Genomic DNA, 24,567 nt, shown 5'->3' with positions numbered 1-24,567 from the left:
TGTATGGGATGGATTTGCCTCCTTGAGATGCAAATCTATCTCATGCATATTTATTGTGGATACCCTGAAAACCTGACCTGCCTTTGGCTCTCGAGGACCGGAATTGCCTACCCCTGTCCTAGGACAAGCAGGCAGCATATTCTCACATATGAGTGACATCACCCACGGAGCCCGGTAAAGACAGTTTGACAAGTGAACAGTCACTTCTAAGTTTGAAAAATTGTGCACTGCCTGCACTGTGCAAGCGCGAGTGCCTTCCTCCCGATGTCAGCTTGTGTTCTTCGGTTCTTCGTTTTCCGTGGAGCGAAGTTTGTTTTTCTCTGAACTCCGTTCAGATTTTGTTGCCTTCCTGCTTTGCGTCTTTTATTTTTTTTATATTAATTTTTACTACTTTGTTTTTTGATGGGTTTTCTTTTTTTTAATAAAAATAACTTTTCCGTGGTGGCAACTTCTTCAAGGGTAGTTACGGGTTTTGCTACTGGCCTTTTCAAAAGTTGGTGGCTTTCTTCTGTAACACCTTCTTGATTTATTCCTTAAATAATTCTTTCGCACCCTTTTTTTCTGTCAGGAACAGTTCTTCAGTGCAAACCTTCGATGTTGAAAGCATCGACATTGGCATCACAGGACATTCCGGCATCGGGGAAGCCAGCTAAGAAGTCATCCGCTTCCCAACAAGCGTCACAGGTCTCTATAGCATCGACGTAGTCAATACAGACCAAACAACAATGCCACTGCTCTCCAACTTTGCAGGTTATCTCACCTTCAAGGTGTGTTTCCTCGCCGAGGTCACCCACACTGAGGCAATCTGCAGCACCATTGGTACCGGCTGTTCAGCCTTCAGTACTGGTGCCTTGGTTTCGGGAGCAACTCGATGAGTTACTCCAGAGGGAGTTTGGTAGTGTGTTTCAGCTATTGCCTATGACACAATCCACTCCCTCGGTACCAGCCCAGCTTGAGCATAGCATTACAAGGCCTGATGAGTTTCAGTTGTACAGTGGAGCATCGACCATCTCCTGTGAGGCATTGTCACTCAACGACGTTCACTCTCCAGTCATCGCTCTTCGAATTGATGTTCCATTGATGAAAACTGGAACAAGCACAAACAACATCAACGCAGGTGCCATAAGGCGGTAAAAGGGGCCAAAAGAGACTACGAGGAAAAAATAGCCAAGGAGGCGAAGAACTTCAAGCCATTCTTTCAATATATTAAGGGGAAACGACCCGCAAAGGAAGTGGTGGGACCATTGGATGATCATGGAATAAAGGGAGCACTAAAGGAGACAAAGCAATCGCTGACAAACTGAACACATTTTTTGCATCTGTATTTACCGAAGAAGATGTACACAGCATACCAGAACCCATCAAGCTATATGCTGGAAACAAAGACGGAAAGCTGACAGGATTGACGGTCAGTCTAGAGGAGGTATGTAGGCAGATTGATAGGCTTAAGAGCAATAAATCCCCGGGACTGAATGGCATCCATCCGAGGGTCATCAAGGAACTAAAAGGGACCATAGCTGAACTGCTTCAACTAATAGCCAATCTGTCGATCAAATCGGGAAAGATTCCGGAAGACTGGAAGGTGGCGAATGTTACACCGATCTTCAAGAAAGGTTCGAGGGGAGATCCGGGGAACTACAGACCGGTGAGTCTGACCTTGGTACCGGGAAAGAAGTAGAGTCACTGATAAAAGACAGAATCATTGATCACCTTGACGGACACAGGCTGATGAGGACCAGTCAGCACGGTTTTAGCAAAGGCAGATCATGTTTGACGAACTTGCTGCACTTCTTTGAGGGAGTAAACAGACAGATAGACAAGGGCGATCCGGTCGACATTGTATATCTGGATTTTCAGAAGGTGTTTGACAAGGTTCCGCATAAACAACTACTTCGGAAAATTGCAAGCCATGGAATTGAGTGTGAAATACTCACATGGATTCAAAACTGGCTGGAGCATAGGAAACAGAAAGTGGGGGTAAATGGACAATACTCGGACTGGAAGAGCGTCACCAGTGGGGTGCCGCAGGGCTCGGTGCTTGGACCCGTGCTCTTTAACATCTTTATAAATGATCTGGGCATAGGTACGACGAGCGAGGTGATTCAATTTACGAATGATACAAAGTTATTCAGAGTAGTAAAGACGCAGGGGGATTGCGAAGATCTGCAACGTGATATAATCAAACTCGAAGAATGGGCATCGACATGGCAGATGAGGTTCAACATGGATAAGTGTAAAGTGATGCATGTCGGTAACAAAAATCTCATGCACGAATACAGGATGTCCGGGGCGGTACTTGGAAAGACCTCCCAGGAAAGGGACTTGGTAGTTCTGATCGACAAGTCGATGAAGCCGTCCATACAATGTGCGGCGGCAGCAAAAAGGGCAAACAGAATGCTAGGAATGATAAAGAAGGGGATCACGAATAGATCAGAGAAGGTTATCATGCCATTGTACCGGGCCAATGGTACACCCTCACCTGGAGTACTGCGTCCAGCACTGGTCGTCGTACATGAAGAAGGACACGGTACCACTCGAAAGGGTCTAGAGAAGAGCAACTAAGATGGTTAAGGGGCTGGAGGAGCTGCTGTACAGCGAAAGATTAGAGAAACGGGGCCTCTTCTCCCTCGAATAGAGGAGATTGAGAGGGGACATGATCGAAACATTCAAGATACTGAAGGGGATAGACTTAGTAGATAAGGACAGGTTGTTCACCCTCTCCAAGGTAGGGAGAACAAGAGGGCCCTCTTTAAAGTTGAAAGGGGATAGATTCCGTACAAACGTAAGGAAGTTCTTCTTCACCCAGAGAGTGGTAGAAAGCTGGAACTCTCTTCCAGAGGCTATTATAGGGGAAAACACCCTCCAAGGATTCAAGACAAAGTTAGACAAGTTTCTGCTGAACAAGAACGTGCGCTGGTAGGGCTAGTCTCAGTTAGGGTGCTGGTCTTAGATCAGAGGGCCGCCGCGTGAGCGGACTGCTAGGCATGATGGACCACTGGTCTGTCTCAGCAGTGGCAATTCTTATGTTCTTATCTTCTCATCAATGTTCTTCCTCGAAGCATTGATCTTCTACTCTGAAGCATCGTCGATCCCCTTTGGTGCACTCATCACGCCGATCTCGAGCCAGAGGTTGTGGTAAGAGCAGATAGCATAGCTGGTTTTAAGAAAGGTTTGGACAGTTTCCTGGAGGAAAAATCCAGTCTGTTATCGAGAGGAACATGGGAGAAGCCACTGTTTGCCTTGGATCTATAGCATGGAATATTGCTACTCCTTGGGTTTTGGCCAGGTACTATTTACCCCAACCCACTCCCCTGACACCCCTTTATATCCCTTTCCTCCCAAAAATGTATATTCAATCTATGTCATGGAGAACTCCAGGAACAGAGAGGAGAACCACTAAGTGAGCCATTGGGGCCCTGCTATCATGCATAATAAAGTACAACCAAAAGAGAAAACTCAAACCAATGTTAACCAGTCCCACACAGTCACCAGCCAGAAAGTAACTGAGCCTCAGTTACAGTGCTGTGCTACACCGTGAGCAAAGAAGGGTCCTATTCTAGGCACTTGAGTGTATCCCAGCTCCAGTAAATCCCAAAAGGGCTTGATGCTGTGCGTCAGTCATCTTGTCTTCGCCAGGCCACTGCTTCTCCTTGTCATTTTTGTTTGTGCAGCTCATCATCGTGGTGCCCGACTTTGTGAGATAAGCATCCATATATTTAGGGGACTTACTGCCTCCGATTTTCACCAGCTGTAGGAAGGTAAAATTTTTTTGATTTTTGGAGCAGGGCCCCAGAGCGGCACAGACCTGTATCCCACTCGCTCAAGGCATCATATAGTCCTAAAAAAACCACCCCAAATCTATAAAATGACCCTTTTTGTATCTGGCTGGATTGTTCATCTTTCTCACTTTCCTTTTTTCTTCTTTTTGCTCTTCTTCTTTCAACTCTACATACACTTTATCTCAATTAATCTTATTTTCTTTCTTTTCCTATCAATGTATCATTTTTTCTTTTTACATGTCTTTTGATTCTCTTTTTCCTGTGACTGGAATGTATGATGGAAGATCCAGTGTCCTCAACTGACCCTGTTATCCTACACTGATTCTCATCTCCTAGAGTGATTGATAGGAGCCCCTGTGTCTGGCCCTGACCCTCTTCTCCTAGGCTGAGGGAGAGGCAGCCCTGTATCCTTCACAGATTCTCTTGTTATGGTGAGTTGTGAGAGGCTCCGTGTCCCACACTTTCTTCTACTGGGCTGAATAATAGTAGGTCCTATATCTCATTTTGACTCTCTTCTCTTGCTTGGGGTGGAGAATAAGCAGTCTTGGACATTGGGCAGACATATTTCTCTTGGGGTGACTGATGGAAGACTCCATGCCCTATAAGGATGCTTCTCAGGATGGGGCCTAGGTGGCCCTGCAGCCTGCAATCATTGTGTCTGGCATGTGGGAAGATTGTCAAGCCTCATGCTCCTGGTTTCTTGGTATAACGTCATCATTAGTGTCTGTTGCTCCATTCTGTGAAATAATAAAGGGAAGAGCTTCAGCAATTACCTAAACATTTTTCTCTTTCTTTCTCTTCAAGCAGGATCAGATTAAAGATGGTCTTCTGCAATTTTCCACCTCTGCACCATATCTAAATATAGCACCCGTACAAGAGCAACATGACTTTGGAGCACTGAAACTCCTGCGGCATCTCCAAGGAAAAGTGCGAGAGCTACGGACAGAAAGCACCATATGCCATCGGAACAGCCTGGAGGAAGACATGTTAAGGGGCAAGCACAGCAGTCTCTTCAGAGAAAAGGTTAGCTCTCATCTGTGAACTAGTGTTTAGGGAATCATAACAGCAACCAATCTCTGCCCCTATCTCCTCCCAGTCTTCAGAGTGGCTGAAATCACATTCCTCAAAAAGTTGATTAAGCGGCATTCTGGGCGGCATACCTGCTGCCTATGACAACAGAACCAACAACCATACCAATTTAGTTTGTTGTTTTCTTATATTTTTATTCTATGAAACATAAAAAGAGATTAGGTTCTTATCTTGGTAATATTTTTTCCATTAGATAAGGATGGTATACTGAACCATAGGGTTGTTCAAAACTGCTCGCAAGCATTCTGCAGAAGATGTCAGTCACAGCTTTTCAGCTCCTCCTCCTTCTCCCCAGTCTCTGTTGTACCCTGCAGTTCATACCAAAGCCAGCAACAGCCATACAGAAGACAGGAGAACTCCCCAACCCCAAATGTCTGATCTGCTCATATGAATTGTAAAACAATCACTGAACAACAGTAATACCATATATACCATTTCTTATAGCCTGCAAGTTTTGACTAGGATTCATGTGGCTTACAAAAGAATTACAGATAAAATCAATTGAAGTTATAGTAAGCTTTCTAAGATCATAAATGGGTTAACCTCATGTGGTTTACATAGAGAAGTGATATGTCTAACATTTTCCTGAAATTGTAGTAGGTGGGGACATGATGCAGACGTAAAGATAGGTAATTCCAAACTTTGGGTCCCTGAAATTTGAAGGTGGATTCAAAAAACATTTTTTGTTGAACTTGGGGAGAAGGGAAAGGCAGTTTGAGGCACTGGGATGCTCTTGAATTTTGGAAAGAGTGTGTGACCTTAATACCAGATATTAGTCCACTAGAGTTTTCTCCGTATGTTGCCTTGTAGAACATGCATGCGATCTTAAATTGTATATTTTATGATATAGTTTGTTTTTATCTTTTTTTTTTCCAAATCTTTATTCATTTTTACATCATACAACAAGTGTACAATATTATATCAATAGTTGTTTTTATCTTATATGTGTTTTAATTGATGTAAATCGTTTAGTCTTTTGTAAACAGTATAAAAAAGTTTAAAATAAACTCTTAATAAACTCTTCCTTATTGGCAACCAGTATAGCTCTTCTACTAATGGACTAGCTTCTCAAATCGGCTTACTCTGAGAATTAATCTGGCCGCTGTATTTTGGAGTAATTGACGTCTCTTATATTCCTTTTCTGCGATACCATAATACCAAGAATTACAGTAATCTTAAATATGGAAGTAGAAATAGCTTGAGCAACTATTTTAAAGCTGGTCTAGATTAAGGCAGATCATATTGCTCTTAATTGTCCTAGTCTGAAAAAGAATTTTTTGACCAGAGAGTCGATCTGGTTTCCAAAAGTTAGGTAGGAATCCAGAATAGCACCTAGTATATTTAAAACATTAAAAAGCCTCTGAGAGGTACAATGAATGGAAGAAAAATACAAGTTAAGCAAGTATATAACAGCCTGAACATTTATGGAGCTCAATCATTCCTCCCTTTTAAGTACACAGACTCTTCATAATCCAATACACAGACTCTTCATAATCCAATAGTCTGACTGACAAGAAAACTCTTAGCTGTGGAGCTGACTAGAAGCTTGAATCAGAAAGCAGGTTTGTCAGATAAGCGTTCAGCATACCATCCCTATCTATTGGAAAAGATATTATCAAGGTAAGAACCTAATCTCTTTTTCCAGTGTAATTGGGATGGTATGCTGAACCATAGGTACATACCTAAGTAGTCCCAATGGTCTAGGGTGGTCTAGGGTGCACATAGTACTGAGAACTCAAAAGTGGCATCCGCCTGTGCTGCTACGTCCACCCTGTAGAACTTAGTGAAAGTATGAAGGCAAGACCATGTCGCGGACCTACAAATCACTTGAGGTGGAATCGCTCTTGCTTTCATCCAAGAAAAAGCCACTCTTCTTGTCAAATGCGCCTTCAAGGAGATAGGTGGTTGTTTGCCACAACCGATGTATGCTATGAATCCATCTGGAGAGGGAAGCTTTCAAAGCGAGTCTGCCTCATCTTGCCCGATTGGTTACCATGAAAAGCTGATCTGAGAGATGAAACTCAGTCACCTCTAGGTAATGCAATAGTACTCTTCTGATGTCCAAAACCTTTAAGGCCTTGTCCTTTTTCTTGGACAGTTTAACTTCTTGGTTGACATGAAACACTCAAACTACCTTCAGCAAAAAGGAGGGAACTGTCCGCAAGGTCACTCCAGAGAAACAACTCGATGCATGATAGGGCATGCAATTCCGAGACTCTACTGGCAGAAGTAAGTGCCACCAAGAAGACTGCTTTAAGATTAATGAGGGAAGTTTCCTGTAAGGGCTCATATGGAGCTCCACTGAGTCCCTGTAAGACTATATTAAGGTACCAGGATGGAAAGTTCTCGAATTGGAAGCCATAGTCTCAGCGCACCCTTCAAGAATCTGACTAATCCAGGTGAAGCTCTCTTCTCTCGGCTCTGGAAACGAGAGTCTTGCTACTTGAACTCTCACTGCAAATCCCTTGTCAAGGCCCTCCTGCGGGAACGCCAGAAAGGTTGAGATAGGGGGCATTGCCCGGCTCTAACTTTTCTTTGCTGCACCTGCACTGAAACGTCTCCCATGCCTTAGCATATGCTGAAACCATCATCAGCTTTTTGGCTCTAAGCAGAATATCAATGACTACTTCTAAGTATCCTTCTTAGACCAGTGCTGTGCACATAAGAGCCATGCCATAAGACCAAAGTTCCCAGATCTTCTAGGGCAATCAGCCCCTGCGAGAGTAAGTCTGGATGCACTTGGAGTCTGAGACTTCTCTCCTTTTGTAGTCATATGAGATCCACATACCACAGGTACTTGGGCCAATCTGGTGCTACAAAAACTACTGTTCTTGGGTACTGAGCTATCTAGCGGATCACCCAGCCTATCGTGGGCAAAGGGGGAAACACATACAAGTTTATTAAAAAAAATTTTAAACTACTTAATGAAATTTCTAAGCAGTGTACAATATAAAATTTACATAAATACAGATTCAAAATCAGGGGTACTAGATAAAACCAAAACAACTTAATAAAACACATAATAAGACAAATGGACTTATTTCAAACAATATGAGAGAAAGGGAAGAACTACAATTGTAAAAGAGAAAGCGAAACAAAAAAAGGAAAATACAGTAGGTTAGGGTACAAAGCAATAAAATTTGTTTGTTTGTTGTTTTTTTGTCCTTAAGAGGACAGTTATTGTCCAAAGGCATCCTGGAACAAAAATGTTTTTAATTTTGATTTAAATTGTTTTATTTCAGATTCACTGCGCAAATGATTTGGCAGTGAATTCCAGAGAGTAGGGGCAGTGATAGCAGTTATTGGAACGCAATGTGTTGATTAATTTTAAAGAAGGTATAACGAGAAGATTTTGTAACATTGAACGAAGTGATTTTAAAGAATTATAAGGAATTAAAAGTCTGTTAATGAACTCCGGTTGATTGTTTAGTCTTGTTGTAAAGGTTAAAAGTAGGATTTTATAACTAATTCTATGTTCAACGGGTAGCCAATGTGCACTGTATAGGAGAGATGAGACATGATCATATTTCTTAGCGCCACAAATAATCTTAATAGCTGTGTTTTGCACAATCTGAAGCTGTCTAATTTCCTTTTTTGTAATGCCTTTATAAAGAGCGTTACAGTAGTCTATGCAAGAAATTACTAGAGAATGAATCAATGTATTCAAAGAAGCTGGCTCTAGTAACTTTGCAAGAGAATGAATCATTCTAAGACGATAAAAACATTTCTGAACAACCGTGCTAATGTGATTGTGATAAGAAAATTTACTATCAAAAGTGACTCCTAACAGTTTTAGAGTAGGGATAACTTTGATAGGGAGCGATTCGAACTTCAGGGGAGCCTGAAGCGTTATTCCTTCTTTGAAAAGAAAGATCATAAGTTTCGATTTGTTGATGTTAAGAGACAATTTGTTTGAGTTTAACCATGTTTTAATTTTTTCTAATTTATGGTTTATGGATACAACCTCCTCTATATTGTTAAGATCAATAGGATGGATTAATTGCACATCGTCTGCATAAGCAAACGTAGTAAAGCCAATAGATTGGCCCACCGTCAGAAGGGGCGACATAAAGATATTAAACAGCAATGGTGACAAAATGGAACCTTGTGGGATTCCGTGTTTGGTGGTAAAAGGTTCGGACGATGCGCCATTGAACATAACCTTAGATGATCTGTCTGAAAAATAAGAAACGAACCAGTCCATAACTGGTCAGATATACCGATTTCATGAAGTCGCGTTAGTAACAGGCTATGGTTGATGGTATCGAAAGCAGAGGAAAGGTCTAAGGAGATAAGCAGTACTGACTGGTGATGATCAAGATGGTAAAGTATTTTAGTAGTAAGTCCTAACAGGGAAAGTTCTGTAGAATGGTAATGACAAAAACCGGTTTGGTTAGGGTGAAGTACTTTTGTTTTCTCAACGGATTCAGAGATTTGAAGAAAAACTATTTTTTCGGTAAGTTTTGCCATAAATGGTATATTTGCTATAGGTTGGTAATTTGACATGTCCTGAGTGCTAATTTTTTGATCCTTGATGATTGGATAAATGATCGATTGTTTCCAGATCTTGGGCAAAGAACCTGATGATAAACTGGAGTTAACCAAGTCTTTGATGTAAGGGCCAAAAATGGAAAAAACATCATTTTAAAAGGAAAGGAGGAATGACCTCTGCACTAGTCCCTTTTATGTTGAGGGAATTAATGCATCTTTGAATTTCCTCCAAAGTAGGAAGAGTGAAATGGGAACATTTTGAAAAGGACAGGTTAATAGAGATATTTGAATCCGCGTGAACTTCTGAACGGCTAGAAATAGAGGTAAGCAAAAAAGTGTCCTAATTTTCCGTACTTTATCAATGAAATAAGTGGCAAGGGCTTGTGCTGATGGTGAGAGATTGGATTTGTTCATTTCTTTTTTCTTTGTTGTTAGAGATTTAACTATTGTATATAAAGTAGAGGAATTTTTAACCTTCTTAATTTGTTTAGTATAGTATTCTTTTTTGGTTCTGTTAATTTCAGATCTATAATATGCAGCCTGTTCCTTAAATTTATTAAGATTGATGAGTGTTTTATTATGACTCCATTTTCGTTCAAGGGAGCGTAGTTGGGTTTTTTTTTTAATAGATTCAAGTTTGCTGAATACCATGGATTTTTTTGTTTACGGGGAGAGATCGTGAGAGTGGTTGCTGGTGCTATGGAATCTAAGAGTTGAACAATGGACTGGTTCCATACTAGGATTTTATCGTCAACAGTGGGACGGAACAATTTTTCTAAAGTAAGATTGAAGTTAGATGAGATGTCTGCAGCTTCTAACTTATTATAATTCCTAGTGGTAATTATTTTAGGTTTTAAAGTGGAGTGGTGATTTAGGATTTGTTGTTGAAAGGAAACTATAAAATGATCCAACCATAGAACTTGTATAGTGGCTGATATTTGAAAGTTATTTCTATGGGATTCTTGGGTAAGCACCATATCTAGGGTGTGACCAGCAATATGGATAGGACTGGTTATTAATGGGTAAATGTCCAAGTCATTTAAAAAAGTAAGAACTTCTGACATAAAGGCATTGCTGGTATCGTCGAAGATTGAACCAGGGCATCTAGTCCTGTACTGAGTGACCATTTCAAGGAGCCCCCCAGCTGAACAAGCTGGCATCTGTTGTTAAGATGACCCATGAATCAATCCAAAGTGGGATCCCCTTTGCCAGAGACTGGACATAGAAACATAGAAGATGACGGCAGAAAAGGGCTACAGCCCATCAAGTCTGCCCACTCTGCTTACCCACCCCCTGTCTATGACCTAATGACCCAATTTCCTTATCTTGACCCTCGTAGGAATCCCACATGGGTATCCCATTTATTCTTAAAGTCTGGCACGCTGTCTGCCTCGATCACCTGCACTGGAAGCTTGTTCCAATGATCAACCACTCTCTCTGTGAAGAAATACTTTCTGGTGTCGCCATGAAATTTTCCGCCCCTGAGTTTGAGCGGGTGCCCTCTTGTGGCCGAGGGTCCCTTGAGAAAGAAAATATCATCTTCCACTTTGACACGTCCTGTGAGGTACTTAAATGTTTCGATCATGTCTCCCCTCTTCCTACGTTCCTCAAGAGTGTAGAGCTGCAATTTGTTCAGTCTCTCTTCGTACGAGAGACCCTTGAGCCCCGAGATCATCCTGGTGGCCGTCCGTTGAACCGATTCAATTCTGCGCACATCTTTACTGTAATGTGGCCTCCAGAATTGCACACAGTACTCCAGATGAGGTCTCACCATGGCCCTGTACAACGGCATTATGACTTCAGGCTTTCGGCTGACGAAACTTCTATTGATACAACCCAATATCTGCCTTGCCTTAGATGAAGCCTTCTCCACTTGATTGGCAGTTTTCATGTCTGCACTGATGATTACTCCTAAATCTCGTTCTGCTGAAGTCCTAGTTAAAGTTTCTCCGTTCAAGAAGTACGTCCTGCATGGATTTCCGCTTCCGAGGTGCATGACCTTACATTTCTTAGCATTGAAGCCTAGCTGCCAGGTTGAGGACCAACTTTCCAATGTAAGCAGGTCCTGCGCCATATAATTCTGTAAACTGCATTCACTTACTATATTACATAGTTTGGCGTCATCGGCGAATAGTGTTATTTTACCTTGAAGCCCTTGAGTCAGATCCCCTATGAATATGTTGAAAAGGAGTGGACCCAGGACCGAGCCCTGCGGCACTCCACTGGTCACCTCCATTAACCACCACCCTCTGAAGTCTGCCACTCAGCCAATCATTGACCCATGCAGTTAGTGTCTCTCCTAACCCCATCGATTCCATCTTGCTTAGCAGCCTGCGGTGTGGGACACTGTCAAAAGCTTTCCTGAAGTCCAGGTACACGACGTCCAAAGACTCTCTCAAGTCCAACTTTATTGTTACCCAGTCAAAGAAGCTGATGAGATTGGATTGGCAGGACCTACCCTTGGTGAATCCATGCTGACTGGGATCCCGAAGATTCCCTTCATTCAAGATCGTGTCCAATTTGCTTTTAATTAGTGTTTCCATGAGTTTGCACACTATTGATGTGAGACTCACCGGTCTATAATTCGCAGCCTCTGCCCTGCAACCCTTTTTATGCAGAGGAACGACATTAGCTAATTTCCAGTCCAGGGGAACTTTCCCCTTACTTAGGGAGAGATTGAATAGCTCAGCCAACGGTTTCGCCAGGACATCGCTCAATTCTCTGAGCATTCTTGGGTGCAAATTGTCTGGTCCCATGGCTTTGTTCACCTTGAGTCTTGCCAGTTCACTGTAAACTTCACCTGGTGTGAACTCAAAATTCTGAAACGAGTCTTCTGTGCTTTGTGTTGCCTTCAACTGGGGACCGCTGCCGCTGTCCAGGGAAGTGGAACTTGCAGGGAGTCTCTCTGAGGCGACCAGCGAGTCAGCAATGCGCTCTGGAAGGGGCGCATGTGTGCCTTTGCCCAGGGCACCACCTTGATCATGGCTGCCATTAATCCAAGGACTAGAAGATAATGCCATGCACTAGGCTCTGGCTTGGTCAACAGGTCTGTAATCTGACCACAAAGCTTCTGTTTGCATGCTTCTGGAAGAAAAACTCAGCCTTCTGCCGTGTTTGATAAGACTCCCAGATATTCCAGGAACTGTGTTGGAACCAGGTGGCTCTTTTGAAAGTTCACAGTCCATCCCAGATTCTGTAGCACCCACACAACTGCCACTACCACCTTTTCTCCTTCTGAGCAAGACAGCACTCTGATGAGCCAATCGTCCACATACGGGTGTACCTGCCAACCCTGCGGAGATGAGCAGCCACCATCACAACCTTGGTGAAGGTTCGAGGCGCTGTTGCTAGCCCAAAGGGAAGCGTTGAGAATTGAAAGTGATTTTTCAACACATAGAATCTGAGGAACTTCCTGTGTTCCGGGAAGATGGGGATGTGAAGGTAAGCTTTCGTCAAATCCAAGGCAGCTAAAAACTCTCCTGACTCCACCACTGCAATGACAGACTGCAGGTGTCCATTTGAAACCTCAGTGCCTTGTTGACATGTTTGAGATCTGGGATGGGCCTCCATTCCTCTCAGCCTTTCTTTGGCATTTGTACTATTATTTCTCAGGCTTATTATTATGTGTCTTTTAGGAAGCTGTTGTAAACTGATTGATAAATTTGTAAATTGATGTTTTTAATCTTGATTGGTAAATTTGCAAATTGATATTTTAATATGTATATTTTAATTTTGTAATGTATTTTTATGCCAATATTATTTATTTTCACTGATTGTACAGTTCTAGATGTGAACTGCCTAGAACTATATGGTGTGGAGGTATTTAAAAAAAAAAAAATATATATATATATATATTATTATTATATGGAGTATCTGCTGGAGCCCGAGTTGTCTGAAGGAACTAGTTCTATGGCTTTGATATCTAGTAACCTCTGTAGCATCGCTCTGATCCTTTTTGCTTTCTCTGGCCGGCCTGCTGGTGAGTCCACAAACTAGTCAGAGAGAGGGTGTGTGAGCTCTTATCTTGTAACCCTGTCTGATAATGTCCAGGAGCCAGCGGTCAGACATTATCTGTTTCCAAGCCTCCAGGTAGTCAGAGAATTGACCTCCAATTTTCAAAGGAGTGGCATGAGGACTGGCATCATTGTAGCTTTTGACTGGCACTGTGGGGCAGGAACCTGAACCCTGGCTACCGGAGAATTTCTGTCTAGAATGCAGAAAGGTGCTCTGGGTAAAGGCTCCTGTGGAATAATGGCGACAGTGCTAGGAGCCACAAAAGGACCCCCATCCATGGCCTCTGGCTTCTCAAGGTCTGCTGTCTGGTAAAGATTTTGTAAGGTGATCTTGTACACTGGCCATAAGATCATCCAGGCCATTGCTAAACAACATCTGTCCCCTGAAAGGGAGCTTGCTCAGCATTGCTTTAGAGGTCGAATCACCCTTCCATTACCTGATCCAAAGCATATGGTGATCGAAAATGCTGAGACTTTCCCCATGACTCAGATTATATAGTCGATTTCCACCAGCACAAGCTGAGGCAGGGGCTCAGAGTCCATCAGGCTCTCATTTCTTAGTCTAGAATGACAGGCATGGCTGAACGCTTAACCCCTAAGGCTAAAGCCTCAAATCACCTCTGGGAGAACCATATCCACTCTGCGGTCCTGTGGATCCTTTAATACCATTGCATTTGATCACCTGGGCTACCAGGGAGACCACCTTTGGCACAGCAAACATTTGCTGGAATTCCTGATCCATGGGATAGTTTAGCCATCGTTTTAGCTACCCTTAGGCAGCCTTTAGGGGTCTCCCAGGGCCACGGAAGATGTGGGTTGAGCCCGGACCCCACTCAGAAGAGAGAACACTGGGAAGACGAGGTTTGCAGAAGGTCTATTTTCAATTCGGAGGGACTCAGTAATGATTTTCAGTAAAGCAGAGGACTGATCTATAGCTGTAGCCTCCTGGTCCTCTGGATGGGAAGCTGTTTCTCCCATTAGAGCTGGTTTTAAGAAAGGTTTGAACAATTTCCTGGAGGAAAAGTCCATAGTCTGTTATTGAGAAAGTCATGGGGAAGCCACTGCTTGTCCTGTATTGGTTTTAACTCAAAAGTAACCCAATAGGAGAAATGACTGGTAGCATGGAATATTGCTACGCCTTGGGTTTTGGCCAGGTACCTGTGAGCTGGATTGGCCACCGTGAGAACGGGCTACTGGGCTTGATGGATCATTGGTCTGATCCAGTAAGGCTATTCTTATGTTCTTAGAGAAGCTTCACTTTGGGACAGTTAAGGGATCAAATCTGACTCCTCATCCTTAGAGTCTCTGTCTGATGAACCATCATAGTCCAGCATAGCCTCTGCTTTGAGAAGAAGTGCGCAGTGAGATCTTTTTACATCCTTAGCCAAATATGGCCTCCAAAACTGAACAGGACTCAACAACTTGTATAGGGCCTCCTTTCTTCTGCTGGTTATACCTCTCTCCATATGGCCTAGCATCATTCTAGGTATAGCCACCACCTTGTTATACAGTTTCGTTACCTTCAGATTCTCAGACACTATTACCCCAAAGGCCCTCTTCCTATCTTATATCAACCTATCACTTCCTAACACATTTGGCTCCCTTGGATTTCTGCTCCCCAAGTGCATCACCCTTTGCACTGAATTTTAATTGCCAAACATTAGACCATTCTTTTAACTTTTACACATTCTTTTTCATGTTTTCTATATTCTGTTTTTGGGAGAAATACACCCTATGCAAAACACGATATTGACACTCTTGTAACTCAGCACTGCACACTGCCTGAAATCTGTGAAATTAGTTGTGACATACAAAGGATCCTCAGTGGAACGCCCAATTCTCTATGCCAGATTTCCAATACAGAGTCAGTTCTTCCCAAGTATCAACATACAAAGAATTCTATGAAACCAGGAGATTGACACCGATCCCATTCTAACAATTGAGCAATCCCAGCCTTAGTACCAGCTGATAACCCTTCAAGATCCAGTGAAGATATATGGATGGTTTTTTGGGAAGTTTTGCAGGAGCGAACATGACCATTTTCAAAACAGGAAAACATTTTGTTTTGAAAATGGCTATTTCTTAGATGTTATTGTGCTCAGTGTGTCTCTTTGAACCATTTTCAAAACAAAAGTCAAAAAACAAGCCATGGGGACATAGGAGGGACCAGCATGGGGCACCTTAGGGAGCACTGCAGTGCACTTCACATTACATTGTATGGTGAGTCCTCCAAAACCCACCCAAAAACTGTACATCACAACAATAACCCTTATGCCTGTGTCTCATCTATATGTAAGTACAATAGGTTTTGGGTGGCTCACACGTTCCACTAGTTATAGTGGGATATAGGCCTGGCTTGCTATCTCTGCAGTCCAGTGCACTGACCACTAGGCTACTCCAGGGACCTGCTTGCTGATTTAATACGAAAGGTGATAACATCTGAAGCTGTCATACAGGCAGGTAATTTTCTTTCTTTTAGTCCCTCCAGACCAGCACAGAAATGGATGGGTTTACATTCCTAAGCCAGCAGCTGGACACTGACTTTTGACTGTAGTATAAGTTGGCTGTGCAGTCCCAAGTACAATCAGTCTAATGAATAGCCAAGCAGAACTAAGAAACTAAGAACTGTGAACTATAAACGCCAACATCACTCCAGAAGAATAGCAACTAATAATCCAAAATGTTGGATATTGATTAGAAGAACCTTCAAAAATATCCCCAAAGCTCACCAGCTACACCAGATGAACCAAACGCCGCTACTCTTATGAACTTCCCCAACAACCCAGACAAAAAAATACCGCCGAAAAAAAACATACTCTTTGAGAAAAAAGCACTGAATAAAAATGACAGGGTGGGGTCTTGCCAGTCTATAGGGACACAAAAAAAGAAAATTAGTAGGTAAGAACCTAATTTCTGATTCTTTATCGCCCCCTCCAGGCCGGCACAGAAATGGATGGAACATATCAAAGTAGTACTCATCATGGTGGGATCCCTGAAGGGCCGCCACAAGCACATGCTCACTGAACACTACTTCCTGACGTGCCTGAACATCCACACAGTAGTGATGAACAAAGGAATGGAGAGAAGACCAAACCATAGCCTTACAGATATCTACCAGAGGCACAAGAAAAGACTCAGCCCAAGAAGCTGCCTGCCCCCAAGTGGAATGAGCTTTGAGAAAATCCGGAACAGGCTACTTCTGAAGAAGGTACACCGAAGTAATAGCCTCCTTGATCCACTATGCAGTCGTAGCCTTGGAAGCACTGTCCCTACGAGGACCGTCTAAAAGAACAAAAAGATGATCCAACTGATGGAACTTCTGGGTCCGCTGAATATAAGCGTGAAGGACCCTGTGGGCATCCGATTTGTGCTACCAAGTTGTAACCACCCCCACACACTCAGCAGGCAACACCTTAGACTTAATCTTCACCCACAGGGACCTGACTGCAGAGCCCCAGCAAACAATCTGTACCACTACACCTGTCCCATGGTCAGACCACCACCTCATTGAGTTCCAACCCCCACTCAACACTACCCCAGCCCCGCTAAAAGGCCCTATCCCATTTGCAATCTAAACAAAACCTACATCTAACATCCCCACTCTATCGACCTAGCAGCCTCCACCTGGCACTCTAACATCCAGTCCCTTTATCCACCAACAAAACACCTGCTCCACCAGTGACCTCCAATCCATAAAAAGATCACTGAGGAAAGCAGAAAGAAACTGGATCAAACACCCAAATTCAGAATCCAAAGCTTAATGGGAAAACACATCTACCATCTACAAAGCCGCCATCCTAGAAGCAAAGAAAGCCTACTCCCTACAGAAAGTCCCAGCCAAACAACTGTTTACCCTTACAAACCAACTCTTCACCAACGCCCAAGAAAACCCCCCCCCCCAACAACCCAACTGATAGTGAGGCATGAACCGCGCACCTGGAGCACAATGAGCTCATTACGAAAACTGCTAGAAGACAAAACAAAGTGCTGGTTAGCAATTAAAATCAATTAGACTTCCCTGCTGACTGGCACTGCCTCAGGATATTTTTTTTTCCGTACAACTTTAATTTAAAGTGAGCAGACCCCACTGGCTCTCAAAGCTGAATATTAGTGGCAAGGCTTATAGCTGAGGCACCTCTAAGGTAAAAAATTTTGGGGAAATGGGGGGGAGGGACTCAAACATAGAAACATGATAGCAGATAATCTAGTCTGCCCATCTGCAGTAACCATTATCTCTTTTTCTCTGAGAGATCCCATGTGCCTATCCCAGGCCCTCTTGAATTCAGGCACAGTCTCTGTCTCCACCACCTCTTCCGGGAGACTGTTCCATGCACCTACCACCCTTTCCATAAAAAAGTATTTCCTCAGTTACTCCTGAGCCTATCACCTCTTAACTTCATCCTATGCCCTCTCATTGCAGAGTTTCCTTTCAAATGAGAAACTTGACTCATGCACATTTATATTATGTAGGTATTTAAACGTCTCTATCATATCTCCTTTCTCCCGCCAGTCAAATGTGGCACCCCTGAGGTCGGACGGACTCCTGAAAGGGTCTCCTAAGCTCAATCCTGCACCCATAACAGGGACAAGAAGGCCACTAAACAAATCCAACAGCCCTACACTAAACCAGGGAGACTGTACAGGTTTACCACCTCCATCTGCTGGAGACTCAGAACAGACTGATTGTACTTGGGACTGCACAGCCTACTTATACTACAGCCAAAAGTCAATGTCTGTCTCCACCTGCTGGCAGAGAAACATAAACCCATCTGTTTCTGTGCCAGTCTGGAGGGACAATAAAGAAGTACTGTTTCACATCTTTGGGGGGTGGGAGGGGGTGGTCAGTATTCACTGGGGGAGTGAGGTGGGGTTATGCCTTTATCCCTTCAGTGGTCATCTGGTCAGTTTGAGCATCTTTTTGGCACTTAGAAACATGAAAGGAGAGTGTGACATAGTGGTTAGAGCTACAACCTCAGCACCCTGTGACCCTGGGCAAGTCACTTAATCCTCCACTGCTCCAGGTATATTAGATAGTGAGCCCACCGGGACAGACAGGGAAAATACTTGAGTACCTGAATGTAAACTGCTGGCAGATAGTTTATTATTTATATTCCACATTACATACAGGGAAAAGAAAGTAGAGAATGCACTAAAGGAAAGTCAATTCCAGTGCCTCTCCCACTGTCCTTTGAATTGTTGTTCTTACCTGTGTTACACTTTATTCCACAAAATATATTGTGGCAGGCCACTTAGGCCAAAATACGTGCATGTCAAACCACCACACAAATAAAGCAGAGTTCTGAAAAAAACGAGTATACATGTGTTTTGAGTCTGTTATTGCAGAAAAACATCCAATTCATAAGCCTGTCCTAGTCCTGCCCAAAACAATCCCCAACACTTCAGAGGAACAGCATGGTAGACAGGTTTCTAAATAGGTTTCGAAAATAGCAATTTGGATGTTTTGGTGAAACCCCATCACACACATTCTCCTGCCCCTTTTTGTGTTTTGAAAATGAGCCTCATAGTGACTTATTTGTGAAATAGAAATCTCTAAGGAGAGGAATGGTAAATGAGGGTTCACAAAAGCATATTTGCTTAAGTAACATAGTAAATGACGGCAGCTAAAGACCTGAATGGTCCATCCAGTCTGCCCTGAAATCACAATTTCATGATGAAATTGTCTTTTTTCTTTATTTCTGGGCCATAGACCTTAGAAGTCCACCCCGTATTGACCTTATGTTCCAACTACTGGAGCCTGCCTACCCAAACCATCTCATATGTGGGATTCAAACCGTGAAAGTTAGCCCATTCATATTCTAATTAGCGATGATGTGTGTTCATCCCATGCTTTTTTGAATTCCATCAGTTTTCCTCTCCACCAGCTCCCTCAGGAGGACATTCCATGCATCCACCACCCTCTCAGTGAAAAAGAATTCCCTAACATTACTCATAAATCTACCATCCTCAACCCTCAATATACAGTCATGTGAAAAAATTAGGACACCTTATGAAATATTCAGTTCTTTCTTAAGAAATGTTCACATATCGATGTCAAATCTTTTTTTAAAATGTATGGAAAAGAAAGTGATGTAATTGCAGGTAAACAACAAAAATATTCTTTGATTTACTCATGAAACAAAAGATATCCACAGAAATGTGTATTCTGAGGAATAAATTAGGACACCCCCCACATATCCTCCCACTTAAAGTGGCTCGTATCACATCAGGTGCACATTAGAACATTGTTAGCATTTTGAAGGAGGTTTGCCCTACTTAAACCTCAGACATTTAGTTTGGTGTGCTCATGATTGCTACAGTGAGAGTGAACACCATGGTGAAATCAAAAGAAATGTCTGAGGCCTTCAGAAAGAAGATTGTAGCAGCTTGTAGGTTGGTAAGGGATTTAAAAAGATCTTAAAAGTATTTGACATTAACCATTCTACAGTTCGGAAAATAGTGTACAAATGCCAACATGCCCAGGTTTGGCCGTCCAAGCAAATTGACTCCCAGAGCAGACCGCAAGATGCTAAAAGAAGTCTCCAAAAATCCTAAAATGTCATCACGGGACCTACAGCAGATTCTTGCTACTGTTGATGTGAAAGTACATCCTCTACAGTCAGAAAGAGACCGCACAAATTTAACTTGCATGGGAGGTGTGCAAGGAGGAAACCTTTGCTCTCCAAGCGAAACATCAAGGCCAGACTGAAGTTTGCCAGAGAGAATGTAGACAACCACCAGGACTTCTGGAATAGTGTTCTATTGACAAATGAGTCTAAAACTGAATTAGCTGGACACCAGAAAAGTGGACATGTTTGGCGTACACCATGTATTCTACTGTGTATTAGAGGGTGCTTGAGGAACATGTGAGACCATCTGTAAGAAAATTAAAGCTGAAGCAGAACTGGACCCTGCAACACAACAATGACCCAAAACATAATAGTAAATCCACCAAGGACTGGCTGAAAATGAAGAAATGGAGAGTCCTGGAGTGGCTGAGTTAAAGCCCTGATCTTTATCCCATTGAGATGCTGTGGGGTGATTTGAAACGGACTGTACATGCAAGAAACCCCTCAAACATTTCACAGCTGAAAGAATTCTGCATTGAGGAGTGAGCCAAACTTTCCTCAGACCGATGTCAGAGACTGGTAGATGGCTACAAGAAGCGTCTAACTGCAGTTATTTCAGGCAAAGGGGGTAACACTAGCTATTAGGGTGTCCTAATTTATTCCTCAGAATACAGAGTTTTGTGGATATCTTTTGTTTCATAACATATTAGATGACTGTTGGAATTACTTGGACAAAGGCATGGATGTGCTCTTGTTCTATTAGACTTGAGTGCGGCCTTCGACACACTTGATCACAACATTCTACTCTCATAAGAACATAAGAATTGCCGATGCTGGGTCAGACCAGTGGTCCATCCTGCCCAGCAGTCCGCTCACGTGGCTGCCTTTAGGTCAAAGACCAGTGCCCTGAGACAAGCGTACTTTCCTGCATATGTTCCAGTTCAGCAGGAACTTGTCTAACTTTGTCTTGAATCCCTGGAGGGTGTTTTCTCCTATAACAGCCTCCAGACTAACTGAGATCGGAAAAAACAACACAGCACTATCTTGGTTCAAGTCCTTCCTGACAAACAGACAACAACGTATTCTCACCAACTCTCACTTGTCAACTCCAACTTTTCCAAAATATGGAGTATCCCAAGGAATGCCACTATCCACATGGCTCTTCAATCTCTACTTTAAACCAGTGATCGAGATTGCCGCAAGAACATAAGAAGTTGCCACCACTGGGTCAGACCAGAGGTCCATCGCGCCCAACGGTCCGCTCCCGCGGCGGCCCATCAGGTCTATGACCTGTGATGTGGTTCCTGTCCATTTCTGTAACCTACCTCTTCTTTTTATCTGTAACCCTCAATCCCCTTATCTTTTAGGAACTTATCTAAACCTTCCTTGAAACCCTTCAATGTGCTCTGGGCTATCACAACCTCTGGAAGCGCGTTCCATGTGTCCACCACCCTCTGGGTAAAAAAGAACTTCCTAGCATTTGTTCTAAACCTGTCTCCTATCAATTTCTCCGAGTGACCCCTTGTATTTGTGGTTCCCCACAGTCTGAAAAATCTGTCCCTGTCCACTTTCTCTATGCCCCTCAGGATTTTGATGGTTTCTATCATGTCTCCTCTAAGTCTCCGCTTTTCCAGGGAGAAGAGCCCCAGCATTTTCAACCTGTCAGCATATGAAAAGTTTTCCATACCTTTTATTAGTTTAGTTGCGCTCCTCTGGACCCCCTCTAGTACTGCCATGTCCTTCTTGAGGTACGGCGGCCAGTACTGGACACAGTACTCCAGATGTGGGCGCACCATTGCACGATACAGAGGCATGATGACTTCCTTCGTCCTGGTCGTAATACCCTTTTTAATGATACCCAACATTCTGTTCGCTTTCTTTGAGGCCGTCGCGCACTGTGTTGATGCTTTCAATGTTGTGTCCACCATCACCCCCAGGTCTCTTTCAAGGTTGCTCACCCCTAGCAGTGATCCCCCCATTTTGTAGCTGAACATCGGGTTCTTTTTCCCTACATGCATGACCTTACATTTCTCTATGTTAAAACTCATTTTCCACTTTTTTGCCCACTCTTCCAGTCTTGTTAGGTCTCTTTGCAGGACTTCACAGTCTTCCGTGTTTCTAACCCTGCTGCAAAGCTTGGTGTCATCAGCAAATTTGATAACCCACATGTCGTCCCTGTCTCCAGGTCGTTGATAAATATTTTGAACAGGAGCGGTCCCAGCACCGACCCCTGTGGAACTCCGCTCGTGACCCATTGCCAGTCTGAGTAATGGCCCTTTACTCCAACCCTCTGCTTCCTGCCTGCCAGCCAGTGTTTGATCCATCGGTGATGCTGATGGGATCTACATATATTCGTTTACTGATGATATTCAACTCCACATCCCACTGGGTCCAACACAGATACCCATCTTGGAAAGCTGACAACCTGCCTAGATGAGATCAAATCATGGATGACATCAAAGAAACTTCAAATAAACCCATCCAAGACCAAACTACTGTGGTTCCATAGAGAGAGCTACACAACTCCCCGACCCTTCCTCATCTGGGATAACACCACCTTCATACCCAAAGACCAAGTATTCAGCCTAGGCATCATCCTAGATGCCAACCTCTCGTTTGCAGCACAGATCTCCAAGGTAGTATCCTCATCTTTCTACCGCGTATGCCAGCTAAAGCATATCCAACAATACTTCTCAGAAACGGACTTCTCCCAATTGCTATACGCCTTTGTGCTTTCGCGCTTGGACTACTGTAACAGCTTATACGTCGACCTCCCTACGAAAGAATGTCAACTACAAAGAGTCCAAATACCGCAATTCAGCTACTGAAAAACCTCGGTTCCTTCGATCCCAACACCCCAGCACTAACCGAAGCACACTGGCTACCCATAGAGAAATGGATCATCTTCAATTAACTATCACCTTCAAACGCTTTTGCAACAAGACCCCTCAATATATAACTGAAAAACTCCCTATCTACCATCTGACCAGACCGCTCAGATCAAGCCACGAACAGACTGTGCATTCCACCAGCACATCAACTCCACATGGAAACCGCCTGGAAATGTTCCTTTTCTCACACCGTGACAAAACTATGGAACCAGCTCCCCCCAGACATCTGAGCTATAGATGACCTACCTTTCTGAAAAGCAATAAAAACCATCTTGTTCTCAAACCATGGCACTCCTGTACTGAAACAGGGAATAAACCCTAACTGCACTCTAACCCAACAGCACACCACCAGTAACAAGGTGCTGATCGCAACGAATGCCTTCTACCCTCCAATTACGGACATTCCCTCTCTCTCTCTATTGCTGTTGCCCCAAACTCATGGACCTGGCCTTGATGCTATTGACCGAGTATATGACCTGACATAATCCAGTCTGCATTATATATCACGGCTACCACCACTACTGATTGGGTATCCTTGCAAACCTAATGCCCCTGCCAAGAGAGAGGCTCCTTCCAACCCTCCCCCTCTCAACATCTGATGTATATACCCTGATGCTTTACCCTTACTGTAAATGCCCTCTGCCCTCCCAGTACACTGTATTCACACTGTTAACCATTACCTCTAAAACGTTATGTGTTTGTATTGTTTCTACCCTATAATATAGAATGTACCACTACTCCTGTACCCGAAACACTGTGAATGTACTACTGTGACCCATTCTGAGTAAATCTAGAAAAATGTTGTTTACCTGCAATTACATTGCTTTCTTTTCCAGAGATAAATAAAAAAAATTAATTTGACATCGATATGTGAACATTTCTTAAGAAAGAACTGAATATTTCATGGGGTGTCCTCTAGTTCCACCTAGCTATAATATACTGGTTTTCATTTGTTGTATGCCTTCAAATCTCATGTTGCTTTTTTTCTCTTCTTCAATCAGAGGCATGAGCTCCAGGGGCTCTCATTTCCCCACTTCTTATGTACAAGTGGCAGAAAGTGAAGACCTGTGATCCAGCTCTGAGACATGGACTTTCTAACTCACACTTCTGGGAGATAAGGCAACGCTCTTCGTCTCCTCTTTTTACCACCAGAGTATTCTGCATTTCATTTCATATTCTCATTATTGCTACTGCTGCTGTTCAAATCAGGTTCAAAGAGAAGTTGGATGAATGACAAATAAAGGAGACCTGGGAAGTGATGAACTACAGAATGTGAAGAAAGCAGGGACCGCGGAGAAGCAGCACATTAGAGGAAAAACTGAGACAAAATAGCAATCTGACTGGATAATGAGAAAAGAGATTGAAAACTGTAAATATGATTTTACAACTGAGGATAATGTGGCCATGAGAAATGAGATCCAACTATTTGTGCTGTCTTAAAATTTGATGTTGCAGATTTTGTACTCATTGAAAGTTAAAATGGGATGGTAAGAGTTCCTTTTTCTTTGTGAAAATGATGGAAAAGCAGCTGTTGGGATGGATGGTTTTATTCTCATTAGTTTCATACAATGTGTGTCTTTATTGTATTGTATTCCTTAGGAGGCCACATTGGGTAAGTGTGAGTTGTAGCAAATAAAGGTTGAACCTCATTTTCTGCTTTTTGCTCTGTCACTCCCTTATTTGCTCGCCTGTCCCAAATGTGGGATGGATGAGGCCCAGTGGAATAGCCTAATGGCCC

General features: G+C 43.1%; 1 protein-coding gene across 8 annotated transcripts in view; it reads left to right on the top strand.

Annotated features, from left to right (window-relative positions):
• Positions 1-24,478, top strand: part of LOC117365440 — a 362,671-nt gene extending 338,193 nt beyond the window's left edge. For 3 of the 8 annotated variants that reach the window (XM_033955907.1, XM_033955904.1, XM_033955901.1), the window contains 3 exons: positions 4,584-4,802; positions 16,310-16,580; positions 23,831-24,478. In XM_033955907.1, coding sequence (XP_033811798.1) covers positions 4,584-4,802; positions 16,310-16,396 — 306 coding nt within the window. In that variant the 3' untranslated portion in view covers positions 16,397-16,580; positions 23,831-24,478. Of the gene's footprint in view, positions 1-4,583; positions 4,803-16,309; positions 16,581-23,830 lie in introns of those variants that run through there. The other 5 variants (XM_033955906.1, XM_033955903.1, XM_033955905.1 and 2 more) reach the window with 4 other exon arrangements.
• Positions 24,479-24,567: the final 89 nt, after the last annotated feature.

The sequence above is a fragment of the Geotrypetes seraphini genome, chromosome 8, assembly GCF_902459505.1.
Source record: "Geotrypetes seraphini chromosome 8, aGeoSer1.1, whole genome shotgun sequence".
Taxonomy (NCBI): Eukaryota; Metazoa; Chordata; class Amphibia; order Gymnophiona; family Dermophiidae; genus Geotrypetes; species Geotrypetes seraphini.
This window is presented reverse-complemented; position numbering and strand designations above follow the sequence as displayed.